Source organism: Rissa tridactyla, chromosome 1 (assembly GCF_028500815.1).
Source record: "Rissa tridactyla isolate bRisTri1 chromosome 1, bRisTri1.patW.cur.20221130, whole genome shotgun sequence".
NCBI lineage: Eukaryota > Metazoa > Chordata > Aves > Charadriiformes > Laridae > Rissa > Rissa tridactyla.
Genome location: NC_071466.1, coordinates 31,910,177 through 31,923,920, shown reverse-complemented (window position 1 = coordinate 31,923,920; position 13,744 = coordinate 31,910,177). Strand labels below are relative to the sequence as shown.

At 45.9% G+C, this 13,744-nt stretch overlaps 1 protein-coding gene across 1 annotated transcript; it reads left to right on the top strand.

The window, feature by feature from the left end:
- The first annotated feature begins 10,827 nt into the window (after positions 1-10,827).
- On the top strand, positions 10,828-11,429 carry CCDC70 (coiled-coil domain containing 70). The gene is given in 2 exon segments (XM_054188319.1): positions 10,828-11,206; positions 11,209-11,429. Coding segments are annotated over 2 exon segments (600 nt in total).
- The last annotated feature ends 2,315 nt before the right edge of the window (positions 11,430-13,744 follow it).

Sequence of the window (13,744 nt, the reverse complement as noted above, 5' to 3'; positions counted from 1 at the left end):
CTACCCCAGCCATGTGTTTCCATGCACAGAGCATCGTCTCATGGCTGGAGAAGAAGGCATCTAGAGCAGGACCTAAGCCCCTTGTAAAAAACCACCTTCTTCAACAGCGACATTTCCTGCCAAGCCAGTTTCTTTTTGAGCAAGAGCCCAGGGGGATTCCCTGGGGACCTTGAGTTCTTCTTCCACAAAGAGGAGGTGATAGCACCTCTCCAGGTAGCTGATGTAGTATTGGCACCGCATAACAAACCCAATATTTTGGGCTCCCTTTGTGTCCGTTCAAGAACCCTCTGTATCCTGGGTGTCAAGTGCCAAAAGATACAATTTTAGACCCAGTTGCAGTAGATGAAAGCTGGGTTAGGAGCCAACTCAGCTTGGAGCTATAGTAAATTTGGCCTCTGGCTTATACCTGAGGAAGCAGATTCACTCATGCAAATGATACATTTTTGGTGAAATGTTAGGCCTATTGTTGCTTCTCCTGCTGAAAATTTGTTTCAGGGGTGTGCTGGCATTTAGGCCCAGTTTTAAATTTTACTGTCCCAAGGGGTTTGTGAGTGAGATGTGACATTATTTGTTTGGGCTGCATGAGTATCTCAAGCCTCACCAGATGGCACTATGCTCAAAGGTTGACTCTGGACGGCACAGGGGAGGACAAGGTGTCCAAGCAGGAGGTGTAGAGGTGTTCATACGGAGTGTAGGTACACAAGCAAGTTCCCAGTGCCTGGCTGATGAGCTGCAGCTCCTGGTGCACAACCTTAGCATGCCCCAAATGAGGCTCTACTCAAAAATGGGGGAAGATGTTCAAACCAAGTCATGTTCCCTTGCACATGGGCTGGGCTCCAAGTGCCTCCAGCACAGCCTTTGGGGGAAGCGCCATGTCCCGTGCACTGAGCACGCCAGATGGCAACTCCATTCACAAGGTGTCTTGTGTTTTCATACTATTGTCATTGGGGCAGCACTTCCAGGAGTCCTCTTCAGCTGAAATGAGCAGTAAGACTCACAGGTTGTCACATGAAGACCAGTAGCTTCATGCTGTCAGAGCAGGGCTTGCCACAGAGCTTTGTTCACAGCCGTGCCCCATGGGGTTAATGGGTATGGAAAGGCCTGGACAGAGGTTTCGGCACTGGGGACAGTTCTTGCTCCTCTCTTGTAGGTGCCATTGGGAGATCACCTGTCCTGCACCACAGTGACCAGCTCTCTAGCACGTGGCCAGCTGGCTACAACTGTGCTGTAGCTGCTTGGCCACGAAGCTGTATCTGGCAAGCCCATGGTTGTAACCTAAGAGGATTAGGAAATGAGGGGAAGACGGAGCAGGCTGGGATGGGACTGAGCAAATACTATGCTGAGGGGCCACAGTGATGCTGAAACACCAGAGCTTGTCTGGTGTCAGATGGCTGAGCACTCACCCATCCCTGCCCTGCCCCAGCCCCATGCATGGTTCCCTTCTGCAACAAGAGTTTGCTCACAGGCTTCATTCATGTTCCCTCGTGGCACAAACTGAAGCCCTATCTCAAGAGTGGGAATCCTCAGGAAGAAGAAACCCATCATTTTAAAATTGAGCAGGATCCTTCATTTGTATGGACAAATAAAGAGTAGGAAGAAGGAAAGGGAGAAGGAGCAGAAGAGAGGGGGACGTGAAGCAGAGGTGCTGGATATGTTGCTGCTTACACTGTGCTGTTCTGCTCTATATCTGCTTTTGGTTTGGGTTTTTTTGTTTTGGTTTCAGATTAAGTAGAAGACTGAAATAACTAAGGTGCTCAAGTGTCTTGGTCTCTTCTTATTCCCAGGTGGAAAAGAGAAGAGCAGTGAAGAAGAAGATATTTGACACACACGCTAGTGACTGCAAGAAGCACAGTCAAAGCTACTTTTAAGGGAGACCAGATCTGATATAGGCTTCGAGGTAAGGTCCCCAACAGGAACCCAGCACAGAAATATGATTTCAATGTGCTTTTGCTCTGAGGTAGAATAGAACCAGATTATTCAGTTATTTCTCCTAGCCTTGAAAAAGAGCGTGCGTATGAGGCCTGAAGGGCTGATTTGCAGTAAATTCCATCCCATTTCTTTGAATTACCATTGGGGTAACGGGATCTTCAGATCTATAAGACCAGAACTTAGCACACAGTGAGAATTACCTAAGAATAATTTAGGACTAGAGTTTCCATCACCTGTAGCCAGATTAGCTAAGAAAGCATGTCACAAGATGTACTTAATATCTCTGGGGGATAGGAAAAGGGCACCGAAGACAGTGTGTGACACTTCTGTCGGCAGTACTTAGCTCTCTGTATTAGGGAGATGTGTGCAGTAATTGATATAGAAGGTCTTTGTGCTTTTTTGAGTCTGCTCAGCTCAAACCCTGCCTGTGTGTAACAGGTACCTGCCTGACTTTGACCTAAAACTGAGAAAAATTATGTGTGTTTTGTTTTTTTTTTTTTAACTTACCATTCTGCGTGTTCACCTTTGAGGTGTTAGAGTGGAGCAACCACTTTCAAAGATGTTCACACTGGCAGTCCCTTCTGTCTGCAGCCTGAGGTCATCTTTAGTGTTCACTTCCCTCAGTTCACCGATGACCTCAGGTTACTTATGGCCTAAGGTTTAATATTTTACTTCCAGGAAAGGTCACCCATGCTTTACCTGACCTTTTGGTCATTAATTTTGATTGATTGCTCATGTTCTTCTTCCATGTGAGCAAGCCATGCCATGAAGAGCCCAAGACAGAGGTCACAGCAGTCCTGTGCTGAAGAGGACCAGACAGCTCTCTCCACTTAGCATCTCTTCTTCCACACATATTTAGCACTTGCTGGTAGAAGAGAGCATGATGCTAACCTTTGAAAGCACTCATCATTTTTGCAGATTATTTGAAACAAATCAAGGGCTCTATGCTGGCAGGAAAGAATGCAAAGAGCCTTTTCCCTTTGCTTCACTACACAGCGGTTCAGGCTCCAAGTTTTCCATCATCAATGTTGCAAATGTAGTATTTGAGAACATCAGCTCCACATGAATTGTAATACAGAACTGCTTAGGTTGGAAGGGACCTTTCAGATCATCTAGTCCAAAATGTACTGAGCTTTTTCTTAATGCACGTAAGGCTTTGCTGGTCGGTCTTGCATGGGAACATATTGATCCTTTAGCAGCTGTGAAGGCATTTCTTATGTGATCTTTGTTTCTGAGCTGTGAAATAGAGGTGATGATGTACCTTTTTGCCTTTACCGAGTGTCAGTTTAAGTCTGTTTTGGCTAAATTCTCCAGGGTGATCGCTGCCCCGATTTGTGCAAGCAACATGCAGTCTGAGAGCTGGTGGGACCCCTGTGGGCTACTGTCATGAATAATAATAATAAAACCACGTGGTGAGTGTTTTGATAAACACTGCTGACTTGAGTTCATTCAGTATTAGGAAAATAGGAATATTGGTATTTGCTAAAAATTGTAACAGATTTTGCTAAAAATTCTAGCAACAGCAGAGAAGAGGAAATTAAAAAAAAAAAAGCCATTAGAAAAGACAGAGGTATGCGGAATCTGTTTTTTTAGATGAATCTACAGGGTTCAGCTAGCTTAGCCTACTAAGGCAAGAGCTAAAGACGTATACTTAATCTCTGTAAATATACCAGGGATAAAGGATTGCTTATATAAAATAATAAATAAAAAAGGATTTAGAAGAAATGAGTATAAATGGGCCATGAAATAGAAGCTGATTTCTAACCATCAGAGCAGCAAGAGTCAGAAACAGCTTCTCACTGCCTATAGGAAATGTCTTTTTCTAGGCTGAGAGGACTAGCAGATGCACAAGATGTTCATCTGGTCTGAAACTTCAGACCATCTACAGTTGCTCCGAGTTTAAAGTCTTAAAATTAACCAACTGAAGGTCTTGTTTTGGGGGTTTTGTTTGTTGGGTTGTTTTTTTTTTGCTCACACGGATGTTTTTGGGATAGGTTTGTTAAGGTGATTTCTCATTATTTCTGGAGATGCATGGCCACACAGGGTGCGCAAGGTTGTGTGCAGTGGTCAGAAGGCTGCCATGGAAGTCCTCTCTGCATCATATTACTGCTTCTGTGAGGTGATGATGTGATGGAGCATCTGTGAGAGAAGGACACTGAACCTGAGAACTCCATGCGGCTTTTCTTTTGCTAAAGCTGTCTTACAAAATGGGGTTGTAACCACAACTTGGCTTGATTCACCACTGGAAGGTGCCCGAAGTTCCTTCCACAAAATATATGGCATATATGGCATATACAGCGCTTTGCTTCAAGTCAATTAAGGTATTGTGTGATTCTGTAACTCCTTCCATCTCATTTTCTCTCTAAAAATACCTACTTCCCAAGTCCAAAGATACCTGAGCACTTGCAACAACAGATGGTCCATCCTGTGCAGCGTAACATTTCCAGAAACACAGATACTCCCTTGAAGGATTTAGCTCCACATGGGCAGAAATTCAAGGAGGTGAGGAAATCTGGCCAGACAGCTACAAACATTGGACAGAAAGTGATTGCTGCTATTTTAGTGATGGATGAAGGACCACTGAGGCAGAGCAGTCACCCCCTCACTATGAAGACCTTGCCCATTGGTACATGGTGGAAATGGCAGTGTAACCACAGAGCAAAGCCGTTCCTTACTGCACAGAGCCCTCTCTAGGACAGCAGAAAATGAGTGAAGACGCACACACATGTATGCATACATAAATTTAGCTGTTGCCATCTAATGGTCTAGGTAGGGCATGGACTCAAGTCCCACCTCTACTGGACCCCTTGGCTGGAAATCGGGTCCAAATTGCAGACAACAAAATGTTGCTGTTGAGATGTCCCAGCTCTCATTAAGGCCAATGGAGAGCTGCCCTAGCCAGTGGGGTCTGTGGTGGGATTCAAGTCACCATGAGGCAGCACATGCCCTTGGCCAGCTAATTGCTCTCCGGACACTACTGGCACATAGACATCAGTACTTGGGTACATACACAGAGTCTGGACCCGAATCACACCCCCCATCTCATGGCTTTGGATGTGTGTCAGGCTAACAAACAGTAACGTGTCCTTTGTGGGCTCCTGTTAGTGAAGCATGTGTGATCCTTGGAGCGGAGGCTTCCTCTCCCTGCATGTCACCTGCCCGCCAGCAACACTGGGGCCAAAATTTGAACTGGGACCTGGATGTGCTTCTGTGGGATGACCCAGGAGAGCAGGGAGGCGCCGGGACTGTGTGGGGCTTTGGGCAAAGTTGCTGGGTAGCTCTTTGTCTCCTGGAACCTCTGTGTTTTCCAGGTGTTGCTGCTCTGGCAGCAGTCACCTGCCGTCCCCACATGGGGCAGAGCATCCTGGAAATCCTCATCCATACACAGAATCCAGCCAAATGTTCAAGTCCATGCTCATGCATTCCTCCCAAAAAAGGATGGTGAGAGCCTCCTTGTCCTTGAAAGGAAAAGCACGGATGTTTTTACTGATGTGCCAGAGAGCAAATTTCTACCCTTACAGTCCTTCCCAGGAAGGTTGTTACTGGTAGCAGTGATGTTGAAAGCACTTTTGAGTGAAATCCATCTCTCCATTTCACCAGGAAATCTGTGTTGAAATGGCAAAGGATGAGGAGTTGAAAGCTGAAAGACTGAAAGACCAAAAGACCGAAAGACCCTCTTTGTCCTCTTTGAAAACAGAATTTATGTTGTGAGGAGGAAAGGGGTTATTGAAAAAAATCAGAAGAGGAAGAAATAATATATCCTGCTGCTGCAACTCCATGGATTAATGGCAAGAGCTGGAATATCAAAAATTTATACACAAAGGTTTCACCAAATCACCACCGCGCAGTTTTTATTGTGCTGTTTGCTGTACTTGCGTCACTAAAACCTCTTCTCTAGAAAAAACAGTGTTTTCCTTAAAGTTCAGAAAGTATTTGACTAAATAGTATTCTTTCCATCGTCAGTGTTTTCCAGCTATAGTGTCAAATGGGGAACTATAGTGGGAACGTACGGCGCATGAAAACATTGTGGAAAGAAGAAACAGCCCCTGGAGGAAGGGATGAAGCAAATTGAGAGAAGGGAAAACCTTTCCACAAACCAAGGCAACCCATTTGCAAAGAGGGAAATATCTCATCTGGGAAGAAGAATAACAAGAGGCTTGCCAGGGCAGCAAGACTTTCTAAAGGAACAGGATTGTATCTGAACTATTCCCATATAAAAAAAAAATATAAAAATTCTGAACTTCAAAGAAGGAACATTGGAGCAAGAAAAAAGTATTTTGGTAGAAGGTGCTTCTAGCTGAAGTACTGTGACCTTTGGAGGTCTGAAAAAGCCTTGAAACAGAAAAAGCTGGAACAGATTTCCAAGGGTTATCTCCTCATGCAATCATGACGCTTTTTAATCTTGATTTCTCCTGCAGTCCTCTTGAAGCATCTCATTCCTTCTACCTGTCCTCAGTTGCTAGCTGGAGAGTTGTTTTTATCATCAAACAAGATGGATTACTGAGACAAATTTGGCTCGAGGTCTCATGAACAGAGAGATCACTGTGACTCAGTGAAGCACCCTACAACCAAACAGAAACTAAACAGCCTTCTCTAAATTTTAATACAATTTCAACAGAAAAATAGAGACAACTTCTTCTGTCAGTAAAGCGCCTCTTTCACATCCTACAGTATCGGGGGCTGAGTTGCACTAAATACGTTTACATTGCTTATAATGAAAACATTGCACACTTCAGAGAAGTTGTTCAACTGACAGAGGACTAGGAACGTAAATCCAGGTTAAAATACCCTCTGTAAAGACAGGCCTGATTTTCGAAGCCACTCATCCACCATTTCTTCCCAATGACTTTAGTAGGAGCCACCCCCCCTAAAAGTCAGGCTACGCTTTTGAAGCAAGCTTCCAGATAGATTTAGGATCACAGATTTACTTTTGAAAACCATCCGGACTAGGCTGTATCTGCGCTCAGCTTTAGCTCCAACATTTGGTTTTGTTCAAATAACACAAGATACAGTAGCATTTACATTGGGTGCCAAATTTAGACACACAACCGTAACGACATAATTTAAGCATGTGTCTAACATTTAGTGTAAGTGTTGTTCTTGTCTTCCAGGCAGTTTCCCTAAACCAGGAGGGGAGCCAGCGAGGGTAATACAACCCCCAGATGGGTGTTCTTCAGAAACAGCCCACATGAAAATGAAGCAAAGCACCAGTCGTGGCTCAGACCCTGCCAGGAGCCCAGAGCCTCCTTCCAGCTCCACCCAGCACCACTTGACTTCGAGTCAATGGTTTGAAAATTCGTGAAACTACATCACTGTAGGTGACCAATGGGTCACAGTCACCAGTGGGCGTCAGAGACCCAGCTGCCATAAGGACTGCGCTTCTGTAAGTATTGCATGTCCCTGTTACAGAGTTTTAAAAATGCTAAGTTTTCCAGCAGCATGACCATAATTGCTACGTATCTTCGGGGCTTTATTTTTTTTTGGATGGTTATGAAATGGTAAGAATAAGAAGAATAACAAGAGTCATACCAAGTAAAGAGATAATTTTATCGATTTCATTTTACATATATCCGTCAGATCTTACTCTAGTAAGAGAAAAGATCTAAACTAGATTCAGACTCGTTAGCCATTACTTCTGCACTCTTAGAGATGTCTGCAGAAACCAAATGACTATTATTTTGATGACAATTGAAAGAGTGTTTGCAGACTTGTGGAACAAAATGATATAATTTAGTAATTTTCTGTGAGACAATAATGATGTTCTAATTGAAAAATGTACTCTGATATAATTATCCTACATCTTTATAAGCCTGCCTCAGGAGCGCAGTAAAAGAACAAATGGTAATATTTTTACCATGGCATATGAGGAAAAAGCTCTCAAAGTTTTATTTGTATCACTTGATGCACATTCAGGAGATGGAAGCTTCAGGATAGTAAAATGGCTTCCTGATGTAGTCTAGTAACCTCTTGGGGCAGGATCCAAACGAAGCTTTAGCCACGTAAATCAGAGACAGACTTAAACATGGGACTCACGTATACACATGGGTGCCCCGTGCCATGGTATGTATTGGGATATCTCCCCTAGCTTCCAGCTGCGGGTCCCAAAGGACGTAGGCCTCCTATGTGTTACCTTCTGCCAGTATCATCTGCAGATGGGTTTTATATTTCTGAGTGTCTAAAATGGCACTGGATGCCTGTGTTTAGGCACCTGGATTGCTTCCTCCGTGTTAGAGTGAAATTGTTTTCTTAAGGAGTTATCCATCTGAACCCTGGAAGGGCAGAAGGGTGTAGGAATCAGAGAATCATAGAACCATTTAGGTTGAAAAAGACCTTTAAGATCATCGAATCCAACCTTAAACCTAACACTGCCAAGTCCCACTAAACCATGTCCCTAAACTATGATATATGAAGAAGCTACTCCTTGTTTCTCCCTGCCCTGGGTTGCTGATCCTCCGTCTGTCATGCTTTCAAGAACAAGTCTGCTCTGCTTTTGCAAAGAAACCCATCTGAATTTGCTGTGCAGGGCACTGTGCCCCCAGGACAGGCTCAGGCCCTGGATCCACAGGGCAGGACAGGAGGAGATCACCTGTGGGGTGATCCCTGGGGATTGGCCCTAGGAGATCCCATTTCTGCACATAAATTTCTGGGATTATCCCTGAGTCAAATAGTCATCTCTGTGCATGCATGTTAGCTCTGGCTCTTCGACTCTTGCTGCAGCACCGACACTGACTTGTGTGAGCACCTATGTCCTCCACGTGGCCCTCTGGCTGGTTTGGGGAAGATATGCTAGTGTATAACCCAAAAGCTGCCTCATCCTCATGTTGCAAAGAGTAAAACCAGGCAGAGTGAAAGCCTGTATGGCTTCCGACCACCTGCAGCAGTGCAAGTGCCAGGGCGAGCACGGGCTATGTCAGAGCCCGTGCAGTGTGGTGGCATGCCGGAGATATGCACAACTTATCTAGGCTACCGAGGGCCTCGCCTCAGAAATATGTTCCAGGCTAATGAGCGTGGCAAAATTAGCCAAGCAGAAGCAACATCACTTTCATTTTAAAGAAGAGACAGCGTATTTGAGGTTGTTAATGGGCTGGCAGCTGCTGCTGGGGCTTACAGGGATGGCTAGAACTGAACTGCTATTGCCTTAATTGCTGCCAGACACAATCCTGGGGAGCAGAAATGCAGCATGTTCTATTTAATGACATTTCTGCTGTGAACGAAGAGAAACTGCCCACCCGGGACCCCACTGAAAGTACAGAGAGAGTGGAGCCACGTCAGGAACTCCTTTGGTGGAGGAGAAATGGCTTCTACTTCAGCAGCTCCTCCGCAACTCAAGTAATAACAGGCTCCTGGCAATTAGTTTTTGGCACGTTTACTCACCTAATTTTTCTAGCCTTCTAGGCACATGGTGTGGTACCACCAACCCCCAAGATGAGACACCACTTGTTTGGATCCTTCTCACACTGAGCAGGGAAAAAATGGTGGGCCCAGGAGCTCCGTGAGAGTGAAGCTGAAGATGCCTGCCTTCCTCTTTTATCACCTCCGACCACCCAGGGAAGCCCCAGCTATAGGAGGAGGGTTCAGGAACCAGGAAGTAGCATGAGGAGGAAACAGCAGAACCAAAATTCTCATGTATTCACCCAAAATCCCCCAGCAGGTCCCCTCTAGCTTGCTACCCATGAGAGCTCATCCCAGCTGCTGTGAAAGAGCCGTCTATCCTCTGGCCTGTTCAGTGCTTGTGGAGGTGGGGAGAGGCAGGAGCTGGGCAGTTGTCACTAGAAGACTCCTCGGCCATACGCAAAATGCTGGGAAAGAGGATGGGGAATGTCCCTGCCAGTGCTCAGCTCATCTTTTGGAGAGGGGAGAAGCCTGGGATGAGGAGGGTCTATGTCTCCAGCACAGCAAAGGTGTGACGGTGGCGTCACACGCTGGTGGGCTCAGGGGCTCAAGGGGCAGCATGTTTGCCAAGGTGCATGGGAGGTCTTGCAGCTTGGGCTGTCTGTCCATCCTGTCACCGTGCCCTGGAGCCATCACGCGGGCACGGGGCGCTCCCCGCCTTCTCGACCCTCATGCAAAATAGGTGCATGGTGCATATTGCCACTAGCTGCATTGCATCTGCTGCCCCTGGGGCCTTTCTGGATGGTAGAGCGAGGGATAGGCAGGCTCATAACATATTAATAAGCAAAAGCTTTCTATTTATAAAGCGACCTGCTCCCTGCTGTGGAGCTGGAGGCACGGTGCACTAAGTCATAATAAATCTAGTGAAACGGTATAAATAAGTAACCAGCTTTAATCCTTGCTGTAGAATTATTAGGCAGATTAGTGAACGGAAAATTAGATTTTTGTTTTCTCTTCATCACTCAAGTTTCTTGTGATTCTGGAAGCTGTATATTTTGGGGGGGAGTCTGTGAAGGGACAGGAGACATAGCCAAGGGTCAAAGAAACGAGAGTGCCTTGAGCACCAGAGGGAAAACAGCAGAGGTGTCTGTCCTTCAGAGTGGCGTCTACTGGTCGGGGCCGGCACAGGCAGCACAGTGCCAAGGGCTGGTCCTGGCACAGCCCCTCACCCCTCTCCAAACCAGCAGCACCTCGAGTCACAGTGGGAAATGACTTTGAGAAATCCCAGCCTTTGCCCTGCACGGCACAGGTTGGCTTTCAGGTGCTGCCACAGTTCATGCTGGCTGAGTGCTGGGCAGGGATTTCTTTGTCGCCAGTGGTAAACATCCTCACTTGTGGTATGACATCATTCCAAGCCAACTATGACATAGTTTTGGGTGATGTCATCGCTGACACCCACTGCTCCCCTCTCTGTTGGGCCACAGTGCGAGAGGTGGGGGACCAGGCTGGGTCTCTGCCCCCTCCATCAGCGATGAGCATGTGAACTGGAGCTGCCATTGCCAGCTGATGTCCTGCTCTCCCTACTGCACCTCCCACCAGCAGAAGCTCATCAAAAAGCTGCAGGCTGAGAAAGCCTTTCAGGAGGAGATTCAGAGTTTTCAGGAGACAATGAAGAGCTTTTGGGAGAAGATCAAGGGCTTTTGGGAGAAGATCAAGGGCTTTTGGGAAAAAATCAGAGATGTCAAGATGGCCATCCAAACCTTCTGGGAGGAGAAGTCTGTCTGGGAGGAGGAAGCTGACTTTCGTGAGAAAGAAAAGGCTGTTCAGGAGGAAGCAGAAGCCTTCTGGAAGGTGTATCGTGACTTCTGGAAGGACTATAATGCTTTCTGGAAGAAGGATAAGGGTTTCTGGAAAGAAGATCAGCTCCTCTGGGAGAAAGACAGAGCCCTCTGGATGAGGACAGAGTCCTATGGGCAGAAGAAGCATCTCTGTGGGCAGATGAAACAGCTCTCCTGGAAAAGGAGTGAGCTGTCTGGGAAGATGAGGAGGCCCTCCATGAAGAACAAAAAATCGTCAAGGAGTATGAAATGTTCATCTGGGAGGAGGCCTTTGGTCCTGAGAGAGAGGATATCTCCAGGGATGACACTGTCCACAGAGGAAAAGCATAAATTGTTCTGCTAGGCTCAGAAACATGTGGAAAGCCATATATACCAATGTGGATACCTTATTTAAGCAGTGCTGCACTTCAACCAGTTCTCTGAAATAGCATTTCTAGTTCCAGGAGTAAATCAGAGTAGGGTTTTTTAATGTGATTTGCTTTAAATCCATTGTGCTTGTGTTTTCAGGGCATTATTTATTATTTTGAGGTCCTGTAACCTGAGGAATGGGGTAAACCTCTGGTTTCCTGGCCTGTTACCAGGTGGAGGAGTGTGGGTGGGTAAAGTCACAAGAAGCTGAGGGCTTAATGGCTGAGATCATCTTCGGGAGCTCACAATATCTCACCTGACTCAGTGCAGTTTATATCAACTGAGTAAGTGCCAAAATAAGGCACCGACAAATGATAACCTTTAGATCCCACATATTTAAGTGTCACAGTTAACACTCCTGAGTCTTAATGAGACAACTCGCTTTGGGCTTTGACTTCCCATTTAACTTCCAGTGGCTCTTGGGAGCGTGATGGGAACATTTACCCCCATCGGGTGAGCCCCCCGCATCCGCTGTCGGGCTGAGAGCAGCTTTGCCGTCAGCCTTGCTGACACAGGCAGAGGATGGGGAGAGAAGGGGGAAGAGATCACAGAAGTCAGCAGCATGTGGGAAAAGATGTAAGCTGGAGGGAAAGTCAGCAGCGAGTCCTTCAGCAAGGGGGAAATAAATTTAGCAGTGTGAGTATGTGTGCGTGTCAGAGCCGGAGAAGGAGCACACAGGGTTTGGGATTATTACACCTGCTGAGCTCCTGTTGCCAGCGCAGGTACAGGAGCCTCGAACAGAAAATCCTCGATAACTGCAGTGTAACATGTGGTCAATATTTAGCAATACTTTATGTGATGTGAGTATAGAGCCGGTGTCTTCTGCTGAGCTGTGGCACAGGAATTGCAGTTTTTCTTGCCTCTTGAGGTACTGAACTCAGATGCTTCACGTTTTTGAAGCCTGAGCTGTAACGGCTGGTCTAGAGGCAAATCTGCATTTGACCCTCCGTACATCCAGAGGCGTGGGGGACAAGAGCAACAGTGAAAAGTACTCATCTGACTCAAACCAGGCACTGAATTTCTCTCTGGTACGGTAGCATTAGTAACTCATTCCCCTTCAATACAGGATTTTACACTGAAAAGGCTCAAAGACACAATGTGAGAAGCCTTTACAATTGCTGTTGAAGAATCTGATGACTTCTGCAACTGTCAGGCATACTTAGGCTGTCACTCAAGCCTGTCACTCAAGTTCAGTCCTTTGTGATCTGCTGCAGGATAAGGCTGCCTGTCCTGTTTAATTGTGCTCAAGACGAATTATGCACTATGTCTTTCCTGAAAAATCCATGAATATTTATTGCTTAATGAATAACCAGCCCATAAAAAAGCCAGCTGATTCAGCCAGGGTAGGAATGCTTTGCAATATCTGTTATTATTATTCTATTATTACCACGTAAGCCAGAGATGAAAATGACCTATTAGGCCATTCAGTGCAACTTACTGCAAATTCAGGACCCTTACGCATTAGAGCTTTATCATTAGATGCTATATAGAGAAAGAACCTTTCAGAAAATAACAGCGTGCAAAATGCACTTGTCACTTAATATATTTTAATGTCAAAAAGCCAAGAATTTATCTCAGTTATTCAAATCCACACGTCAAATTAACAATCCATTTAAACTAAAATTAGGTATGCTTTCTCTTGCAAAGAAATTGAAGCCCATGAAATGCTCTTAGGAGAGCTCCTAGTCGCTTCTTCTTTCACAGGAGAGCAGAACAATGCTTCTCTGGTGAGAGTCCTATCAGTATAACACAACAGTTGTGAAATTTAAGGCATTACACAATGCAGCACAGAAGAGCCACAATTTTAGCCAGGGAAAAGCATGTACCAATATGGTTTTAGACTGCTGGTAGCTCCCCTGAAAATAGTCCATCCATCCGGTCACTTGAGAGTGGCCCTTCCTTGGGTGGCATTGCTGAAGAGAGACCACGTGCAAAAGGCTTACCGGGGCTGGGTATTTGAAGTGGGAAGTTCCAGGGCACCTGCTCTGCATCCAGCAGCTCTGGACTGGGGATGAATTTCAGTCGCGAAGCCGGTCTCTGCTAACTCTCTGGAGTGGTAAAGTAAGAAGGGAAACAAATAAAATAGCTACTACAAGGGAAAGCTCGGTTACATTTATCACCTCTACAATATGCACTTGGAGGGTTTCAGGTCGTGAAATTCAGAGTGAAAATAATCCATGAATACACCTCTCTTGGAAGAGCACATCTGCTGATCTGGCACAGGTTGGCTGTTAGGA